The following is a 22,972-nucleotide window of genomic DNA, read 5'->3' as shown; positions in this document are numbered from 1 at the left end:
TTGTACAGAAAACACAAAATATTGCCATAAATATGGATGTAGTGCATATAGGACAGGGTTTAGATGAGCTGTTTGAGCCTGCAAATGTAAACTAAATTATTTCATACAAAATTCTAGTATGGGTTTCTGACAATACAACAGTCGTTACTTGCAATGCAGTTTCAATCAACAATGAACGTTCCACCACCAACAATTACTGCAGACCTGACCATCAGTAGCTAGTAATGGATTTTAACACTAACATTCACTGCGCAGGTAATGATGGCCAAAAAATGAAACACCTGGTGCTTTAAACCTTATTATGTAAGTTTAGCAATGATGTTGTTCTTGATCGGAGCCATTTTCACTATTTTGAATCTGCATTAAAATAATACCTGGTGATCCTCCCATGTATCTACATACCTTGTACAGAATAGTTCACTGTTGCCACCTTCAGGAAACCTGCCTTAAGAGATGATATGCAGCAATGCTGGAGCTGGAGCTAACAAAGCATATCTGTTTACATTTTAACAATCACCGAGAGAAGCACCCGTTTCTGCCCATCAGTAATAAAATAGTTGCTTATAGCAGTTCTGCTAGAGCAGACCAGGTCCTAGGGCAGTGATGGCGAACCTTTTTGAACCAGAGTGCCCAAACTGCGACGCAAAATCAATTTATTTATCTCAAAGTGCCAGCGCTGAAAATAAGTTTGGTATTGCAGTTTGTGCGCTCGGGTTTAAGAAACGTTCAACATCACTGCCTAACGGCCTTGTACGGCTCTCACGGGGGACCTGAGCGTCCCGGATCGCCTCTGTAGTCGGGCCGGTCACAATCAGGCAGCGGCGGTGACCTCTAAACAGGCAGATTAGACGGCCGCTTGCGGGGGCCTCCCGGGGTCCTAGCGAGGAGGAAGCAGCCGTCTAACCTACCTGTTTATTGGCTGCCGCTGCCTAATTGTGACTGGCCCGAATCGCATACCAAGGCGATCCGGGTCAGTCGGATCTATTTCAATTGGTGGTCCCTGAACGCAGTGGTGTATTTTGGTTTGGGGCTGCCCTAGGCAAGGCAAAACACGGGCGCCCCCACCCCCACTAAATTTACCCCACCCCTTCCTGTTTAATACTTTTTGCGTGACCTGTCAGTCGCTGGATACAGTGCAAACACTGTATCCAGCTTCTGACATGTTCCGCTATTAGCATAGCAGGAAAGCTGTGGTCTCAGGGGGGCTTAGCAGGATTTGTGGTGAGCTCTGCGGGGTCTATGGTGGGAGGGCCCACCACAGATCCTGCACAAGCTTGAGACCCTAAAAGGTTAATCTATGGTGGGCCCTGCCAGCACAGTGCTCCCACCTTACACGGGAAGCCCAGCCTTCACTGCTGCCTCGGCGCCCAATCGTCTCAGCTTCGCCGCTCGACTGGCCCCTTGGCGACGCCTCCTCCATGGCGGTCTCTGCCTTTGCCGCTCCGTCCCCGTCTCCTCACGTCCTCTCATCTCCACCTCGATCTCACTCCGTTTCCAGCCGTCTCATGCCGCTCAGTCCCCCGGCTCCTCCCGTCCTCTCAAAGCTCCGCCCCCATCTCCCTCTGTCTCCACCCCCTGCCGCTCCGTCCCCCTTCTCCTCCTGCTCGCTCGCCCGCCGATTTCTCCCCGCCGGCTGCCTTAATGTTTTGTGGCCTGAACCTGGCCTCGCGTGCCAGAAAGGCCTCGCGTGCCCTCCCTGGCACGCGTGCCATAGGTTCGCCACCACTGTCCTAGGGTGTCATGTGCTCAGGTGGGAAGGATTCTAGCCTGTACTAGGTATGTCTTAGTTCATCGACCGCTTAAAGCTGTAGTAAACTGCTGTGTGCTGAGTGGGGTTTTCCATGCACAGGATACTTGCAAATTATGGCACACTGATAAGTGTGCCATTTTTTCAGCGCTGCGGGATGAATCCTCTGCCATCTCCTCCACCACCACCACTTCTGGAATCCCAGGCATTCTTTTTGGCCATTTGGTGGTCACTGGTAGTGATACTCACACCCTCCCTGGCATCAAGCCCATTCGGAGCATCTTGGTGATGCTGTTAATAAACTAAAGGTGCCAATACACCTTATGACCATCGCAAGACTTTTGACCGCAATGCTGAACGGGCAGTGTGCGCGTGCACACACCGGCCCGTTGTGCAGTTGTCGAATGAGCAGGCTAGAAACCCAGCCGAGAATCACACGATTCTCGGTGGGTTTTCTAGCATGCTGGTTCGACAAAAGACGTGCGACCGTACAGAAAAAACGGTTGCACGCCTTCCATACACCTTGCGATTATCGTTTGATCGCAGGATTTCCCGAGATTAGGTGTATGGGCACCTTAGGTGTGTACACTGCAAGCAGTATGCACCACACAGTGAACACAGAAAATAAAAAACTGCTTGGGAAAAGAGGAAGACGTTTTTTGGCAAACAACTTTGCATGGCTCTTCTGTCAAAAATCCTTACCTACTAGCAATGTTTTTATTTTTTTGAGTTTACTTCTGCACTTAACCAGCAAAAAAAAATGCTTTAGAAGGGGACACTCCAGCATAGCCCTGAGTCCTCCCCAAACACTTATGCAAAAACCAATTCTCAAAGTGGTATCTGCATGGCCAAAGGAAGTGTGCAAAAATGGGAACATTTTTGGAGAGTTTCTGGCTATTTTGGCTTGACATATCCTCAAACAAATTATATGCACTGTCTATTGTCTGCTAAACCTTGTTTACTTTAATAACTTATTTTTTTCTAATTTGCAAAATGCCTTAGTAGCTCCCCAGCTTGACTTGACAGATCAGTTTCTAGCAAAAAACACTGCATACTGAAAGCTATATTTGTACTCGGGTAGAGGACTGAATTAAGCACCATTTTTCCTTAACTATTAAAAAGCTCTATTATGTTATATTTAATCTTTGCAGCACTTCTCATTGCTAATATACTTAAAAATGTTATTCTATCCCATATATTTTGTAACCATACGCAACACAGTGGAAAATGCTGTCACTAAACAAAAGCAGTCACTCGGTAAAACAATACGTAAACCTTTGTGGTAAAAAATATAAAAAATAATGTTGCTCCTCTTATCTTGTTGATTCAATTCCAAGAACAGCAAAATTGTGATTTCTTCACAGCAAATGCTTGTCACAAAGTATGTGTACAGCTACAAAAAGAAAAGCTGCAGAAAGAATGCATCCCCAGAAACATTTCAGATTAGAGCTTTCATTTTGACAGTAAGTTTATTTTAAGCATGGACATCTTAAATAAAAAAAAGTAGGAGTAATACTTTCCTTACCCCCCTACCTAGCAGGCTTCCTCTATCAGTCCATCCTTCCTTCTTCCACATACAATGCAGGCCTTTACAGCCTGTCGGGATCAAAAAGGCACCTGACAAGCTCTGTAATTACCATGCAACCATGTACCGTCAGATGAATCAGTGAGCTGGATGCCCCAAATTCTTGGCAATTGTAATAAATTTTGAATGCCGGTATTGTAATATCACAGGTTGTCCATATATTTATGGCACTAACATGTTCCAACTGAAGGTGTACTTTTTTAAATAAGACTACATTGTAGACTTACGGTGCCCAAACAATGTGCAAATTCTGGCCAATTTTTGAGTGCCACTGTCGGCATCCCTGAACGAAAGAGCGGGCCAGAAAGTCTTCGTACGATCAGAGCCGCCAGTCAATGAGCCACCCACTGTGATCAGGAATTCTAAAATACAATGCAAACGGCGGGATTCCTCGATCGACACGCTGGTAGGGTTGATGGAGGAATCCGCTCAATTTTTTTCGTTCAGCCTGTGGGTTGAAGGAGAAAAATAGAGCAGCTTTACAATAGGAATCATGTAAAGCTCAGATAACCATCTTCTGGACAAGGTAAATACACTAGGCAAAACACTCCATCAGTTTTCTAGACAGGGATCTTCAAATCCCAGAAGGCAGGTAGCCAATGGAGAAAGTGATATCAACAAAGCACAAAAGAAGACAGGTAAAACCTCCAATAAAATCTAAACATCCAAATTCAGGGTATTGAAAATAGTAAAGAAAATGCTTATTATGGGTTATCTGATCTTGGTCCCTGATCATACCCAGGGAACCCTTTGTTTTATTTAATTTGTACTAAATTGTTAAACGTAAAACTCACCAGGCATGAGGACCCTTTGTGAGCTTGCATATTTTGGCCTCAACACAAACCATTACCTCATGATTTTGTATGTTATGGTCTTTTGAGGAGATAAATGAAAAGATGCATTTAACCATTTTACTGCCATCGCTGTCATGTAAACAAAATTACGGATGCAATAGCGGTTATACATGTCTAACTCTAAATTCATATTCTGGAAAGATTTTAAAGTATCGCATATGGACAATTTTGGGTATTGTAGTTTGTCACCATTTTGTGGGCCTACTCAATTGTAAGTTATGACGTATCTGGTATTGATTTATTTGACTCATCTTTTATACTTAAAGGAGAACTATGAGGTGAGTGATTTCCACTCACCTCATAGTTCTAGCCGACCTGTGACAATGAGACTGTCACAAGTCAGCTCAGTAGATCAGGAGGTGAGTGAACAGATACCAGCGTTCGCTCACCTCTCGATCCTGTCATAGCCCTCTGCCGTGACAGGGGATGGGCTGGATTCCCCCCTCCCTGCTCCGATCCGCCAGCGCTGACTGGCGGATCGGACGGGGGAGGGGGCGGGTACAGCTGGCTCTGCCTCTACATAGGCAGAGCCAGCTGTCACTCACGCAGCTGGGCGGATCCAGACATAATTGTCGGGATCCGCTTCAGCAGCAGTAGCTCGCGGTATACTGTGTCGTCTCAGTATACCACGAGCTGTAGCTCGTGGTATACTGAGCTTAGGGTGACGGGAGGACGCTAGTTTGTGTCATCCCGTTACCATAAAGAGAACTATGGGGAAAAGCCTTAACCCTATAGCTCTCCTTTAACAGAAAATGTGGAGATTTTTGAGTGTTCTAAAACTAATTTATGTGCATTTTTTACTTAAAATATGGATTTGATAAACAGTTACACTAATATACAGTCCTTGTAATACCTCTTATGATAAATTTGTGCTGGTTTTGTAAAAAAAATACTACAAATCAGTTTTTTTAACGTTTTTTTCCTCTTTTTTTATATTTTATTTGTCCTAAGTGAGGCGTTAGACACACATATGTGATATAAATATGTAGCCCTATCTGTCCTCTAAAAAACAATATATAATATGTGTGGGTGCACTTTGTAAGAAAGTATATTACTGACGTGGAAGAATCACACAGCAAAAATGTCAAAAGTGTGTCAGTCATTTACGAACAGAAACTAAAAACAAGCTCAGACATGAAGGGGTTAAAGTTATTATGGTTGTGTGCATATCATCAGCTGTGGCATTGAATACTTGCTGTTAGTTGCACTCAGGCTGCTATGGTGAATCCTCCAGAATGTGGCTGATTGCTGGCTGTGGAAGCTGAAGTGCAGTGTCTGGCTTGCAGTCTTGGTGCACTGCCTACTTAAATTACAACTAACAGTTCCTCTATAAGAGTTAAAAAGTACCAAATGAACTTTATTATGTGGTATACAAGCCTCTAACGCCACATTCCCTGCAACCCACAGGCCAGCAAGCCTACATGAGAGTGTCAACTCTGCCCTTAATTCAGGAGCATTGCAGTATTGTTGCCACACCACGAGAAGCTGTGTTGGGTGAACTTCACTGGCAGAATCAACAGGTATTTGTTGGACTTTGCTGGGGGACTAAGAAAACGCAAATGCACTTATAACTAAATGCTGCAGTATGACGGACCGCACAGCAACCCTACTGGGTTGGGTGCCTCTGTCACTATGTAGCTTCCTCTCTGCTGGTACCTGAATTCCAGTGTCCTCAGCCCAAACCTGCCTAATTATTGGACGAAACCAATATATTAGGAAAGAAAACTAAACTCCCAAAATAATAAAGATTTTCCCCAAACATCAGACAACACCAATGTTGAAGTAAAACCAACAAAGTATTTATACAGTTTTGGTCGTCTAAAAACATAACGCAATCAAAACATCAAGCAAACAATGCTCTTCTCAGTATTAGTAGTATAGTAATCTACTCATCTACACCTGGAGTCAGCTACATCTAGAGTCAGCTATGTTAATCCCATCATTAACACACTGAATCAAATGGACAAAAAGACTGTAACCAGTTCAATTGGAAGTCTAAGTCCAGAATTAACCCCCTTCAGTGCTGCAGGATTCGCATCCTGCACCTATAATGGGCACAGGGTGCAGCATATCCACTCCACACATAAATTAGATAATTCTTCCTTGTAACCCCAAGAGGTCCGAGGGGGTCTCCATAGTCCTAAGTCCATAGTCAGTATGAAGGAGGCTAGCCCCCAGGCTTCTCCAACAGCCCATGTGACGGTTGAGTCCGTCACATGCAGCACATATTTCCGTTTAATGGATACCCATAGTTCTACTTTAATAGTACAGGTAACAAGGGACTGGTTTAAAAGCATTGCGCATCCACAATTGAATTAACTTTTTTTTTTGTATTTTAGTAACTTGCAAAGTCTTATTTATTTTTTGTTTGGCTTAGATTTACGCCCAGTGGCAGTACAAAGTCTGCCACGGAGAGCAGAGAGGACCACTGCAACCTGTATGAGAGCACCGCTCCAACATCCAGCGATGAGCTAGTCAATCAACAGTGAGTGTAGACTTTGTTGGTTACCTAGTTCTAGCTGAGACTCACCAGAGAAGGGGGGGGGTTGTTAGACTGCTGCAGAGAGGACCACTGCTCTCACACAGATAGCAATGGTCCTGTCTATAGCCTGCACCACAGACCTTGTTCTGCTCGAAAACATGTTATTTACAGAACACTTAAGCTGGCCATATAGTGATATTTTTTTTTTTGTTCAGCCTGGATTGACAAATCTATTGCTGTGTCTATTGTATACTGACCACTGTAGTCTAGCTGCTGTCAGTGTTCAGCCCGGCTCTTTCGACAAATGCTTCAAAACTGCGTATTGTCAGGTCGATTTACTAAGGTATCCCAAATGGTTAGGAAAATGTGTAAAGCACTCATCCTTGCTTGGTGCACTGCATTATTGAAAAAGTAATCAAGCCTAGAATCACGTTATGAAAATGCATAAACATATCTTGCAGTTTCTTCTGCATACTATAATTACAAAAGCAAAATGTACCTGCTTAGCCACTGGAGAAAACAGTTAATAAGGAACTTCCATTAAAGGGTTGGTGTTTAAAAGGAGGATAAAGTCTCTTATCATGGCACCTGAAAAGATCAAAGTCTGCACTCACTTCAATAGGAAGTTGGGCTAAATTACCCTAAAATATGCCAGCATAATAGGTCAGCAGCTGAAATCTTCTGATATTTAAGATTGAAGCTTAGGAAACTGTCTCCAGGGGGCAGCCATTTCACTTTTACCTTTTATCCTAATTACAAAGAATTCAACAGGAAAAAAAAGAGGGTTTCGTTTTATATTGGCCTCAATTTGTAATCTTACTTTAGCTCCTAGAAAAGTTGAATAAATATCCACTAAATTTTATATTAAAATCTTAAAATGACAGAAGCCAAAAAAAGTTCCACGTAAAAATTTCAACTATACACCTTGTTTAAAAAGGGAATAGTGGTTAGCATTACTTCTTTGCTGCTCTTTACACATTTGTTTGATTCTTGCTAAGACTGCTATCTGCATGGCATTTTAAAGTTTCTCCTTGTAATTACATCCCAATTCCAGCCAACCTTTATTTTCAAAACTTAGGAAGAGCAAATAATTCTGTGAAGTTTTTTTTTTTACTTACTGGGGGTGAGATTTAACCTCATTTCCAGACACTGTAGCATCACGTCAAGGGGAAACAAGGGGAGCAGATGTTAGAATGACAGGAAGAGACAGGGAATAAAAATAACCTGACAGAGGACCCAACACTTTTCCATTTACTCAAAGAGGAGTGTTCTTGTCAGTCCACAGGCTGCAATCAAAAAGTGAGGGGAGTCTCCCAATGGGGTCACAAACAACACTGACAGGAGTTCTAAACTTTCTCTGTGGCTCAGAATAAGTATGCAGATGAGTGGGACCAAGTTATTATTTATACAAGATTTATATAGTGCCAACAGTGTGAAAGCTTTTTACAATATCAAAGAGTTAAAATACAGTAAGGAGTTACATTAAAAAAAAGTTGTAATACAATTCAAGACGTGAAGGTTAGGGGGCCCTGCTCATTAGATAGAGGCAAGATACGCTTCCTTGATGAGATGAGTTTTGAGGGATCGCCTATAGGCAGACAAAGTAGGAGATGGCCAGACAGGTTGGGGTAGGGGGTTACAGAGGATGGGAATGACTCTGGTTGAAGTCCTGGGTCAAGCATGAGAGGGGTGAACCAGGGCAAGAGAGAGCAGGAGGTCTTGCGAGGAGCGTAGAGGATGGTCTGAGTGATCGTTTAAGACAATGTTCACGTAAACTTCATTTGCTGCATACTTTGTTCCAGATTGCTGGCTCATGAAATATCAAAGCCAAAGACAGTTGGGCAATTAGCAATTGCAGAATGTTAACGGCAGTCTATATGTCTCTCTCAGTACAGGTTTCCTATAATGCTCAAAGCAGCATGTAAAGAAATAACCACATTTTAAAAATGCATTAAAAAAGAAAAACCAGACCCCAAGGCATCATGCACCAAAACATGCATAAAGCGACCTGTCATGAACATATTAACGGACAACATTTAAATTCTCACCTTAACCTGCTGCCCCTCTTGCAGAACACTGCTCTGTTGAGTAATTGTCCTCTGTGTTTGCTGGGAAACTGATATTTCTGGTGTTACTATTAATCTTCTGCTTCTTTTGCAACACTTGCTGGTTCCTCCCAACCAGCTCCGTGTCATTACAGGATACAGAAGTTACATGGAGCAAAGTAAGAGGAACCAGTGAGTGGTGCAGGAGCACAGTAGTTCCAGCAGAAGTGTCAGTTTCCTAGCAGACTTCGCGGGGCGTTTCTTTAGCAACAGAGGGTTCAGGGGTGTAGGAGGCAGGAAAAATGAATATACATTTCTTCTTTTACAGTGTATGAGTTATTGTAATTTGATCTGAATCGGATTTGACAGAACATTCTAAACAATAAAACAAATGAAAACAAATGATGGGACACTTAACCTAAAAATGTATTGAACAACCTTTAGAGGCTATCACTGCACAATTTCTGTAGCTCTCAGTGAGACGTCTGCACCTGCCAACATGTAGTCTGTCCCACTCCCCTTGAACAAACTGCTCCAACTGTCTCAGGTTTGAAAGGTGCCTTCTCCAGCTTGCATGTTCAGCTCTTTCCAAAGATCTTCCATAGGGATCAGATCAGGGCTCATAGAAGGCCACTTCAGAATAGTCTAATGTTTTGTTCTTAGCCATTCCTGGGTGCTTTTAGCTGTGTGTTTTGGGTCATCACCTTGTTAACAGACTCATAACCTGTGGCGGAGACAGAACTTTCCGACAAGGTCTTGCTATTTCACTGTACCATGCACAGATCCCATGCCGGATGCAGCAAAACAGTCCCATAACATAACCAAGCCTACTCCATGTCTCACAGTAGGTACAGTGTTCAGTTCATTAAAATCTTCATTTTTACATCTGTGATGTAACTTGCCAAAAAGCTCCAGTTTTGACTCGGTTGTCTAAAGGGTATTCTCTCAGAAGCATTGTGGCTTGTCAATATGCATTTTAGCATATTCTAGTCAGGCTTTTTATGATTTTCTAGTCCTTCTGGGTCTTGTTCCTTTAAGCCCACTGTCGCTCAAAAAGCAGTGGATGGATCAGACACTGATGTAACCTAACCTTGGAGTTTGGCTTTCTATCTATTTTGAAGTTTTTCTTGGCTCTTTGCCTACCGTTTGTACTATCCTTCTGTTCAGACTGGGGTCGGTTTTCCTTTTGAGGCCATGTCCTGGGAAGTTGGCTACACTCCCATGGACCTTAAACTTCCTAATATTATTTGCAACTGGAATATTAAGCTGTTTGAAGATGTTTCTAGCCTTAACATTTGACATGCTGATCTGTGATCTTCTGATCTCCTCAGACAACTCTCACCTTTGGTCTCCCCACTGGGCCATATGCACTGTGGTGCACATGATGATACCAAACAACAGAGTGACTACTTTTCTTCATTTAAAAAGTGAAAGATAACCTCCCCAAAGAGACTAAGATAGCAAAAAACACTTGAGGGGTTTTAACTATCCCCTGGTCCATTCAAATCAAAATAAAATAAATACAAAGTTTTGGCTTTAAATATACTTTATGATAGGACCTATTCTTAAACATGCATTACAGTCTCATGTGTGGCCTTAGAACTTTCCCATTCCATTTATGTTTACATTTGCTGCAAGTTTTTCCTCCATCTGACAGCATGTGATGTTTTAAAGTTATAACAATCACTTCTGGGCCTATAAAATTAATTTGCAACTACTGACCACACTGTGGCTTTGCAAATCTAAGGTCCACTGTGTCTATGGAGAATACATGCTTCCTCTGTGCTCTCTTGCATACGTTAATTCTGGGTGCTCCAGTTTATGTCAGGAGATAGTAAACCTAAAGCACAGGACATCTGGGTGTTACCTATACCAACCAGATTATTTCTCTACTGCTAGCTAAGAAAAACTGGCATCTGAATGACCAAAGCTGTTCTCTTTATTAGTTTTAATATAATATCTAATTCAATATAATATATTTTTAATATAATAGTTTTATTATCTACTGCATCTGTTTTAAAGGTTAAACCTATTCTGCCATTACTACCAATTATGAAACGTGCACTACCGCATCAAAGAACAGATTCTAGAGAGATTATTTCCAGGGACCACACAAGTGGCCCTCAATCCAACAAGGGCCCCGCACATTACATCAGCAGAGAAACATCAGATAGCATTTTGAGATCAGAGTGCCAATATGGAGATATCATAAACCCCGGGCAGAAACGAAAACTAGAAGTGGCTAGACATAACTATGACTGTAAACAAACTGCATTTACTCAGGACCATCAGTCAATAGAAAAAGCATCAAATGAAACAAACAATTCCCAGCTATGCTATTACAAGTCTCTGGGCAACAAGTGGAACTGATCAGTTAATAGGTAATTGTTGCTCAAGGAACAGGGCTAAATTCAGAAAATCTACTAAACTTGCATTTCATGAAGTTATATCGATTGTTTAATGTTATATGTAGCATTTTGTAGCCTTAAGTTTTCAAGCTCTTATGTGTACTTAAAACACAAATGCAGACTCCGGTCATGTGATTCTGCAAGCGATATCACCCCCCTACCACCCTTTTTTCTCTATAAGAATAGTAGTCTACGTACAGTGGATAAAGCTTAAAACTCCAGGGCGTGATATCATGACATCGCTCATCAAATGGTGTTGCCGAAGTTATAAACGTAAGTAGCCATATCTATAAAGAGACACCCCTCAAGCACCTGCACATCACTATAGCCATCTTTAGAGCATCCCAGGGCCCTCTAAATTGGAGCACAGAGTAAGACAATTATCATTTAGATTCCTGGTGACTGTCATCCTTTCTCCTTCATATTTTTTAGTATTCGCAGATTACTGTAAATAATATGTGGCCTTTTCAGCACCTCCGCATTAAATGTCACAATATACATAGCTTTTCAAAACGGTTGTTATGGGTACATGAAGGTATGCATCCCGGATATCGATGGAGGCCAGCAGATCCCCCTGACGGAGCCATGCCACCACGGACACGATGGACTCCAACTGGAACCGACGGACCCGCACGCTAATCGATTATTGAAAAAGTTGACAACTTTTTCAATAATCGATTATAATCGATTATGTCGATTAGTTGTTGCAGCCCTAGTCCTTTCTATTATTACAAGGCAGTTCTCGAGCTCCAGGTCAGGCCACTCTATCTACTTTGTCTAGGCTGAGATGCCATCGGTCTGCTGTAGCCAGGAGGAAGCATTTCCTCAGTCTCCTCAGAATGCAACATTCCAGTTGACCGAGGAATATTTAGTAGCAAGGAAAGTTCACGGATGGACTTATTGCACAGGTGGCAACCTATCACGGTACCACACTTGAATTCACTGAGCTCCTGAGAGCGACCCATTATTTCATAAATGTTTGTAGAAGCAGTCTGCATGCCTAGGTGCTCTATTTTATACAGCTGTGGCCAGGGAAGTGACTGGAACACCTGAAACCAATGATTTGGAGGTGTGTGTGTGTGTGTGTGTTCTCACGGTCCCTTTTAACAAACAGAAAAATTTTAGGTTATACTTCAGAAATGTTTACCACCTTAGCTTCAGGGTCATCTGGTAGATTACAGATATGCATGCCGTAAAATGGGACCACCATGGAGCTGTATAAAATGGGACACCATGAGCAGGCAGCTGTATCCCCTGAATTAATTTTTAGGAATAATTTTATTTTTTATGCATCATGTTGGCTCTTTTTTTGGAACCGTCTTTCTCAGTGTTATTCTTTTGTTCAGGCTGTCATTACAGTAATTACAAATGTACATTAACACTGCAGTGTTTTAGGAGCACCTCAAAGCATTACTGCTCAAGGTTTTAATATAAAAGATAACGGCTCCACAACAAGATTTCGCTGAATCTTCATTGCACAGACAAATACTTGGAGCCACTAGAGGGAGTTTTGTCCCCGGAGCATCAGATTTCACTTGTGCAGTGTATACTGTACAAGACATCATACATCATGTAATTCTTGTCATGGCTTATTACTTTAGACATACAAATTACAATGATCAAGAAAAACAGTAACATTCCTCAAAAAAGAACTTATGAAATACAAAACAAAAACAGACTGAATCTAATATTTAAAAACACAGATAATAATAAGCAATTTTAACATACTTTGCTTTAAAGAGACCATGGAACACATCATATCTCTAGCTGAGCACTTCATTGTAAAGTCCTTGAACTGTATTTACTACCCTCTGCAGGCAATCTTTTTTGTATTCACAGATGCACCTCCGGCTACCTGCTGCAGCTTCCTTTCCCTGGCCACTACATCACTGGTTTCTGTCAGGAGCTCCCAGCACAACCTCATAAGATATCAACTGACCACACAGAGACTGTGGTTTGGGATCACACTTCTATTAAGGAAGCATCAGCGGATTGGCAATACTGGCCTAGTCAAAATTACAGTAAACCATTGCACCCATTACAAAATCATAATTCAGTATAATCACTGCATTACATTGATAATGCTAATAATGATTAAGTTGTTTGCTTAACTTTTCTGTATTATATTAGTTAAATAAGCTAATACTATTACTGTTCAATAGGGTTTTATTAATTATTCATTACTATTTTTTCTTAACTTTTTGTTCTTGGCATTCTGATTTTTTCCCCGCATTTTTGGCAAACTTTTGGGCTCCCCATTTATATGTAATACTGAATATGCTCAATTTTTTGTTTTACGTAGAATAGGGATAAAATACAAATACAGTATGCAATAGTGGCATTAAAAAGTGGGGATATACAGTTATTGTTTGTAGTACAAAAAGGAAACAACGTTTAAAAAGGTAAAGCTTTTTTGTTCAGAGAAATGGAAACCAGCAGCCATTTGTTCTTTTACCAATGCCATATTATACCCTCAACCTGAGAGTAAATGAGCAAGTTCAATAAAAATTCCTGAGGCAGATGAGAAAATACACGAGTGCAAGAGAAAAGAAAGAAAAGAGGACATAGTAAAAAAAAAATTGAGGGGGGTGGGATGGTCCCATCACACCAGAAGCACAAGAGCCAAAAAAAGGAGAAGCAAACAAGCAATCCAGCAAGGAAAGCAACCTATTTGGGATCCCATAAGGGAGCTGTATGCCTTAGAAAAGGAAGCAGATTCTGTGTAACTTCTCCTTCCGATGGTGGAGCGCACCAGTAAGTTCTCCATGGTTTTAATCCTGTTGACTTTGGACAACCAAAGCAAAAGAATAGGTGGGTCTGATCTCTTCCAAAACAAAGGAGTCCGCAGGAAGAGGACAACCATCTAAAATGTAATTATACGCCGTCAGAAAAGGAGACGGCAGAACAGGGGTGCCCATAAGGTCGATCGCGATATACCAGTGATCGCTATGCGATCACTGGTAGATCGAGATGTCCTGGGTCTCTGTATGCAGCGGGGATCCGAAGAGAAGTGAAAGAAGCACTGCGGCCGGCGGCGAGGGGGGAGCCGCTTTCATAGAAGGCCGAGCAGTGGGGAGAGAGAGAGAGACGTTTGGCCAGGATCTGACAGCCGGCGGCTCTCTCCTCACCGTGCTCCTTCCTCCGCTGTCCCTGATGCCTCTGCCCTAGGAGAGCAGGGGGATCCAGAGAAGAAGCTGAGCCCCCCTGTGTGCATGGCCGAGCGGCAGAGGATCAGTACATATTAGTGATATGTGCCGATCCTCTGTGCAGGACAAACACTGGAGCGATCAGCTGATTGACTTCAATGCACAGCCATGCCCTCTCCCCCCGCCCCTGAATGCAGGTGTTTTTTCGTTGGTAGATCTCATTGAGCTCGTCATTTGAAAAGTAGATCTCCAGACAAAAAATTGTGGGCGCCCCTGCTGTAGAACATCCTGGAAGGTCTTATAAGTCAGAGTGAATCCATCTGATCAAGGTACCTTCCTGGATCAGATGGATTCAAGAATGGATATGCTCCATTCTTAAAGGTGAAGTTCACTTTTCTTTAAAAAAAAATCACTATGCAGTCTAAGGTCCCTAGTAGGTTACAAAACACTGTTCAGCTTCTAAAACTGTAGCTTTGTTTGAATACTATACCTGTAGGCCTTTTGCGGCACACGCTCTGCAAAGCTCCCATTGCCAGAAATCCTGCCTAATATCAGGGACACAAAAAAATGTCTGCACAACTGGGGAGTGCATGCTCTATCTTATCTGAAAGCAGTGTGCGCTCTCATTGTAGCAGCAGCGGCTCTTCCACATTCCCTGTCAGCACAGGTGCTCAAGCTACAGAATGTGTGTACTGGGTATGAGGTGGTTTAGAAAATGGAAGAACCGGTGCTGCTACAGTGAGAAAGAGCACACTGCACATGACGTGACTTCAAAAAGGAAGAGCATTCTTGGGTATGCTATTTTGTGTCCCTGATATTAGGTAGGACATAAGATCGTTAGCAATGGGAGTTTTGCAGACAGGCTGTGGGGGCACTAGCCTACAGGTATGGTATTTAGAAGCTTAAAAAATAGGGTCCCTAAAATGCATAGTGATTTTTTTTTAATCAAAAGGGGAACTTAGCCTTTAAGAGTCAAAAATACCCACCTTCTTACACAGAAGCTGCTGCCTGGCAGCTCAGTGAATGGGTATCCAAACCTACTCTTCAACTTGGCGCCTGTACCCCACAGCTCTATAGGTTGTAACTGATTCACTCCTCCCATAACAACATTAAAGGTTGAAAGGAATCAACTAGTCTAAAGGGACTGAAGGGAATAAGAGCCCAAATTAAGTGATCAACATTTGTGTTTCTATGGAAAAACGGGAGGGTTTAGGACCCCTTTAAGAACAGGTCCCCTTTAAGGGAAACCTGAACAGAGATACATACAGGGGCTGCTATTGCTAAATTCTAGCTGCCTCTTTTTAGGCCTGTACAGCAACTGTCCTGTTGTTGCTAGGAAAGCACGTAAAAGATTAACTAGTGATTTCAAGAGCCTACCTGCTTATTGGCTCTAATCATTTATCATGACATTTAGGGTCTGGACCTGCATCTAGTCAAGGCATCTAGTCAATCCATATAGTTGTCAGTATCATCACCTTCTAAATGGCCAAGAAATGATAGTGTGTTTGCAAATACAAGCAACAACCCCTGTCCCACTGTAGCCTCACCTACAGAAACTAAAAACTGAAGTTGATATTGGGAAGCACTGAATCGGTTAACAAGAGGATGCATTTCGTGAAAACAAATCCAAATGAAAAAAACACAGCCACAAAGCCTGCTAAATATGTCCAAACTTTTTTTCTTTTTAATAAACAGGTCATGCCTTGTAAGAGAGAATGTTTTGGCTTTCGCACAGTTGCTTTGTTCTGAATTGCACTACATTACCAATTTACTGACTAACTTTACTGGCTGTGAGCTGCTCTTCATATTGAAACCAATGTAGCAGTGTTTTTTGAAATAACTGGCTGTTAAAACATAGTCGATTTACCAGATCCCAGGTACCAAAGTGATTTGGTTATTTAACCCCTGCTGTTGAAGTAGTTAAAAGAAGGGGGGGGAGGTTCAGTAAAATATATAAAATAAACCAAGAACGACATTATCCATGAAGCGCAACTTCATTATAGATCAAGCGCAACTAATTTACCATATCAAATATATGAGTCATATTTTACATAAAAGGATATTCACCTGGCCAACTCTTCCAGGATGTTTCATGGCTAGTCCACCGCTGGAGACAGCAGCAGCTACGTTTCCATCTTGGTCAACAACTATTGCTCCAACAGTGTCCAGAGTTCCTGAGTCATTCTCCTGTGGAGTAATAACAGCAATTGCTTTAAAGTATTTTAACAAGGCACTGAGGAGGCTGCCTTTAATGTAAACCAATTCTTCTATAAATACTGGAAAGGAAATGCAAGCATTTAATTTCAGTTGAGAAGGTCACGAGACATACGTAATAGTTTTTCTATTGTTTATATTGGCATAAAATAAATAGAACAGAGTTTATTAGATACACACACACACACACACACACTGTATTATTGTAACCTCAAGAACCCTCAAGTTGTCAAAGTTACTGAATACTGTTTTCATTTTTTGTGTTATATTCAACATACAAGTCAAACTTAGTATTGATTACAGCATTGATAAGGTTAAAATGAATAATGAAATTAAGAAACAGAAGACAAAATAGTCAAATAAAATGCAGCATTTACATTAGTAAATATTACAATGGGCCTTGTTCCCATTTTAATTTGCATACAAGGTTATTTCAGGTACTAAAGAAAGGGATGTTTCACAAACTTAAAGGGACACTAAACTCAGGAGTTAAATCTTAAAAATGAATTCAAGTACCTGACCTAATAACTAAAATGTATCTTATTTGTGCATCACTCGGCTGTAGCGTCTCAAATCATCTCTGAATTGGTGCTGACACCGTCCTTCCTTCTGCAGTCTGGCTACTTTTGTTCCCCATGGTCCCTGTGCGTGTTGTAAAGTTTAAGTAAAAAGTAACAGTGAAAAGAAATCTGCTTCAGTATGAGTGGCATGAATTGCCTGACCTCGTCCAGTTCCTAATTTTCGTTTTAAAGCTTAAAGTGGTTCTAAACCCTCCTGTTTTTTTGCCTATATCTACTGCTATCAAGCAGTAGATATAGGCAAAAAGTTTTAAAAAAAGAAAAAAAACCCCGCTTTAACAGCGCTTAACACTTACCTTGTTTCGGCTGCGCGCTCCCGACCGAGAAAGCGAAAATGCTCCGGCGGCCGCAAAGCATCTTGGGGCGGGCATATGCGCAGTTCGGATTCTCGGATGGGAGACGAGCAGAGACGCAAGGTAAGTCTATGGACGCGTGCACCCGCATGCAGACACCGCTGGATCAGAAGTGCCTGCTAGCAGAGAGGAGCCAGCGCTGGATTGGAGAGCCGCCGTACCGCTGGAGGGACAGATGAAAACATGGGGAAAGAAGAAGATCGGATTAAGATACATCATTTAAGGTAAGTGCTGACATTAACATGGGGGGAGGAAAACATTTTGTTATCCTTTAATGTCACTTTAACTTAAAGAGAAACTTTACCCATATGTTCAACATAACAACAAAGGCACCTTAAGAAATGTTTAGTAATGACAATCTACAAGCACATACTTCTAGATAATTGCTGGCTTTTTATTTTTTGCTTGCCTTATTTTTTTCCCCCCTCCCCATTCTTTTCACAGTGGCCATTTTAACTAAGGGCAGGTTACTAGATCTACCTTTACTTCCTGGAACTCTGGCACATGTGACTAGGACATGTGACCATGTACATCATCTCAGGGGAGGAAAATGCCTTTCCCTGAGATTACAGATGAGATTTCCCACCAATGCACTGCTGATATAACCTTCCCAGGATGCAACGCTTGGGCACAATTACATCATTTGTGCCAAAGTGGACCAGGAAATGGAAAAAAAAAGTAAAATAAAAATATGCTTGTTTAGCTAATGAATGTAAGATGATTTCATATCAGCATGCAGAGCTGTAAGCTGATGGGATTGTTAGTCAAAGGGGGTAAAGTTCCACTTTAAGTATAATTTACATAAATTAATGCAGCTCTGTATTAACACATTATTAAATATATTGTTAAATGCAAGCAGTATAAGTACCTACATTTGATATTAGTGTCAGAAGAGTTGACAGAACCAGATTGAGGTCCCAAGGAGTCACTGGAGAATGTAAAGGGGAATATCATTTGCCACCCCCTGCACAAAGGTCTTCACCAGGAAGAGTGCAATTCACCACACTGGTGCTGCAGTAACATCATGACAAGAGTAAAGCAGTACTTGAAGATGTTCAGCAAGTTAATTCTGGATCTTTGAGGACACTGGAACACCTGTACCAGTTAGGAATCATGCATTATCTCAAAAGGAGATCATTAATTACCCCTATTTACAATAACTAGATTTTGACACAATGCAAACCGTTGAATGATCTGCAATTAATGCGGAGGCCAGCCTAGAATAATCAACTCATGTCCCAGGCTTGGGTACTATATTTTAGACATGAAAGACAATTGTGGGACCACATTCTGGGTTTTTTATGGTTGTATTTATTAGATTATTATGGGGATATTTTGTTTTGGGCGTTGTAGTTATATGTATCAGATATATCAATAAATGTTTTTGTATAAACAAATATTTCATTGTTATTTTGCCTGAAGGTTTTCTGAAGATGCCATGAGAAGTGGGAACCTGTTTTGTTTTTTTTCCTTCAGTTTTTTTTGACACCAGAAAACCTTATAAAGGCAAATTATTAATATAAAAATGTATGTTAAACATTACAAGAGAGTCTTGATAGGTTCCCCATTTTCCTTGTAAGAAGTGTTCAACTTCCAAGTCTGAGGAGTGTAGACAGCGTCCAAAAGGCATCTGTCCCTCAGGACTTGGGCTTCAACAGACATGCCGTAAAAACCAGCGACTGAGAAGCAAAGTAGAATACTGGTCCATGTGACAGTAGGTCTGGCACAAAGTCTGCCGTATACCAGGAATGCCCTCTGCCTCAATCCAGAAAAGGAGGCGAGGCAAGAGTTTCAGAGGAGGAAATCCATAGATCAGTTTTAACTAATCCTACAAAGTCATCAAGGCATCCACCAGTAAGGCTCTGGAATCCCTGGTCCGGATGAAAAACCTATCCAGCTTGTTAGTAAACCTGAGCGCTAGAAGATCCAACGTCCTGCCGCCTGTAACAAAAGGCTCAAAACACCGGATTGGGGTACCACTCCCTGAGGTGCAGATGCTGACAACTAAGGCAGTAGCCAATTTCCCATGCCTGGAATGTGTATGGTAGATTGGGTTGGAATGTGAAGCTCCTCCCAAGCCAGAATCTTGGAGCCACATGACTTCTGGTGCCTCCTTGATGACTGACCTAGGCCATGGGTGTAGTGCTGTTTAAGTAAACCCTTATCAGATGACCGTGCAATTCGGTAGATCCAGCACTGATACAACCGAATCACTCTGAGCTCCAGGATGTTTACCAGGAGTCACAATTCCTCTGACAACCTAGTCACCTGGATCAAGAACCTCTCTAGGACTTCACCCCAACTAAACAGGGCTGGCATCGATTGTGAGCACCTTCTAAGACATCAGTAGGAAAGGCTTCCCCTACTCCTTCGCTAGACTGGATATTCACCACAATATGGCCTTGCTGGACAAGCAAATGAGATTTCGGTATCAAACCTGTTTGTCCCTCGCACCTAGGATGTTAAGCTGCAACAGCCTAGAGTGAAACTGAGTATAGGTTAGCTGCCTGGAAGGAGGCTACCATTAGGCCCAAAACCTTCATGCAAAACAAAATGGTTAAACAACCCCTTTACTTTGAATGTGCAAGTGGATAGAGTTCTCCTGTGGCAGGAAGAACTGGGACATTACGGCCTAGGCATTCCAAGTGTTGCGAGTGCTTCAGCGCGAGTTCCTGGAGGTTCAGGATCCATCCAAAGCTGTATAGGGAACAACAAATTGGAAATGCTGGAAACCCACTGCAAAACAAAGTGAGCAGGAAAAATGGGGATATGCATCCTTAATGTCTATCAGGGCCAGGAAATCTCCCAGCTGAATGGAGGAAATTGACAGAGCAGGAGGTCCATCACCTAAAGGCACTAGGAAACAAAACTAAGGCAAAAAAAGACAGGCTGGCCATGGGAGGGGTTATGCAGGGCTGTCCTTCAGCTTTGATTGATTTGCCAGTGTCCAATCAACCGAAGGTAGCTGCATAACCCAGTGGTTAAAGAATTTAACTGCCTGTGTCCTGTGATGTACAATCAAGAAAGGAAGGAGTTTTTGTGTTCACTTTTATTAAATATCTTTGACATAGTGCTAAATAGGCATGGCTAAATATAAAGAGAGTCTATGCCAAAACTAGAAAGTAGTAGCATATATAGTCTATCAAATTGTCTGCAAAGTGATTCACTAACTCCTGGCATCCATGCACCTCTGCTCAGCTAAATGTTTACATAAGAGTAGTAGCAATGCTTTTTCAGGGCTTGCATTTTGTGTTGTCTGCCTCCTGTCTATTTTCTGGATCATTATTGCACATCACCACACTGGTGATACCCACTTTAGATCTTTCTGTGAGCTCAAGAACCTCCTCGTTCAATCCCTTTGTTTAGCAAGTGCTTTCATACATGAATTTAACTTTTGGCAGGTGTGTGGCAACCCGTTGGAAACACAGAATTCATATAATAACACTACTAAAAATAAAAATTATTTCATGACTTCTGAAGGCACACATAACTAAAGGGTGTTATCAAATATTTGACAGGAATACTCTTCTAAATCTAAACTCCAAGTATACACGAGAAAAAAAAAACCTTTAATACAGTTAATTTGTTAATTAAAGTTTATGTACAGCCAAAACCATTTTTTTTGGGGGGGTATAGTAAAAAAGGGTTAAAAGACCTGTCGGGTTATTTTGCTGGCTGTGTCCTTCTGGGGAAAATTCCCCCCACTTCGTGTGTTTGAGACACAACAGGAAGTGAGAGGTTTCCCATCTCAGTTGTCATCTGAATATTTGTCCTAATCGGAAGATTTCCCCTCACCACTTTTTTAGCGCCTAGACAAAAACGAGCACTTAACCCTTGCAGTGCGGGGGAAGCCCCACTGCAAAGGTTGACTACATTCTTCTTTGACAAAATTACAAACCTTCTGGCAAGTAAAAAGGTTTTTAAAAAATAGTAATAAACATACACACAGTGCGTTATTAGTTCTTTGACTGAAGTTTAAAGTGGCTTTAAAGTATTTTTTTTTTCCTCCCCCAATGTTAATGTCAGCACTTACCTTAAATGAGGTCTCTTAATCCGATCTTCTTCTTTCCTGTCGTTTTCATCTGTCCCTCCAGCGGTGCTGCAGGTCTCCGATCCAGCGCTGATTCCTTTGTGCTTGCTGGCACTTCCTGTCCCACGGTGTCTGCATGCGGGTGCATGCCGTCCATAGACTTACCTTGTGTCTCTCCTCGTCTCCCGGCCGAAAATCTGGGAGCGCGCAGCGAAGACATAGGTAATTTTTAACCTCTTTAAAAACGTTTGGGTTTTTTTGCATATATCTACTGCTTGCTAGCAGTAGATATATGCAAAAAACACTGGAGGCTTTAATAACACTTTAACATAAAAATAGAAATCAAGAAATTTCTCAGATAATCTGCAAATTGCTAATTTTCTCATTTTATAGGATCATGATATACAGTATATGTTTACCATTACATTAACTGAAATCAAACAAGATTTTTTTTATTTATTTTTTTCACAAGCAATGGCTCCCTCAAATTGTGAAATAAACTATTATGAACAGGAAAAGCCTTTGACATCACTAAGCTATTACAGACAGTATATCAATTACCCTCAGGTAGTCAGGAGTCAGCTCACTGCTAGCGTGCCCCATCAGTCTGTTATGGGTCAGGAGTGTTGCTGCTGGTAGTATTTACAGTAGATGGAGAGAAACAAGACAAATGACATCTTTAAACGTTTAGTGAATGTGGCATATGATCATCTTGCCTAGCAACTCAACCTCTGTGGTTATAAACATTAAAGTGCATCCAGGATTTATATGGATTTGTATCCTGCTTTATTAGGAAGGTCTTTTAATAACTCAAAAATATGGAAAAGCTTTCTGGTAAAATATGCTTGTGAAAAATGCCAGATGACATTTTTTTTTCTTTTCTGGAGCAAAAGTTCTCCATGAAGGTTACTGAGATCTTAGAATGATTTCAACAAGCAAAGGCATCTTTATTTGCTGAATTTAGCGGACAAATACAGGTAAAACTCGAATAATTAGAATATCGTGCAAAAGTAATTGCAGTAATTGCTGCAAAAGGTGCCCAAACCAAGTACTGAGTACATATGCATGCTTGTACTTTTCAGAGGTCCGATATTGTTCTATGTACAATCCTTGTTTTATTGATTGCATGTAATATTCTACTTTTTTGAGATTGTGGATTTGGGGTTCTTGGGGTTTTCATGAGCTGTAAGCCATAATCATCACAATTATGACAAATCACAGCTTGAATTATCTTGCTTTGCATGTAATGAGTCTATCTCATATATTAGTTTCCCCTTTTAAGTTGCATTAGTGAAATAAATATTTTCACAGCAAATTTTGAATTCCAGGGTTCTGGATGTTATAAATGACTAATACTGAAGAAAGTGACACTATTTTCTCATCCTTTAAACTTTAGGAGCCACAACCCTGCCCTATGAAACACCTTACTTCTGTCGGCCTTCTTAAATGTGAACTCCAGTCTCCCTAGGGGATGTATAGTGGTGTTATATTAAGGCTTCCTTTATTGATTAAAGTCAAAAATAAAAAATT

General features: G+C 41.4%; 1 protein-coding gene across 1 annotated transcript in view; it reads right to left on the bottom strand.

Annotated features, from left to right (window-relative positions):
- Window positions 1–22,972, bottom strand: part of TASP1 (taspase 1) — a gene marked incomplete at its 3' end in the record, with an annotated part of 90,428 nt that overhangs the window by 456 nt on the left and 67,000 nt on the right. The window contains exon 9 of the mRNA XM_018554265.1: window positions 16,335–16,454. Coding sequence (XP_018409767.1) covers window positions 16,335–16,454 — 120 coding nt within the window. The remainder of the gene's footprint in view (window positions 1–16,334; window positions 16,455–22,972) is intronic.

This window comes from Nanorana parkeri, unplaced genomic scaffold (assembly GCF_000935625.1).
Source record: "Nanorana parkeri isolate BGI_ZX_2015 unplaced genomic scaffold, ASM93562v1 scaffold151, whole genome shotgun sequence".
Taxonomy (NCBI): Eukaryota; Metazoa; Chordata; class Amphibia; order Anura; family Dicroglossidae; genus Nanorana; species Nanorana parkeri.
The sequence above is the reverse complement of the archived record's forward strand: the minus strand, read 5'-3'. Positions and strand labels throughout refer to the sequence as shown.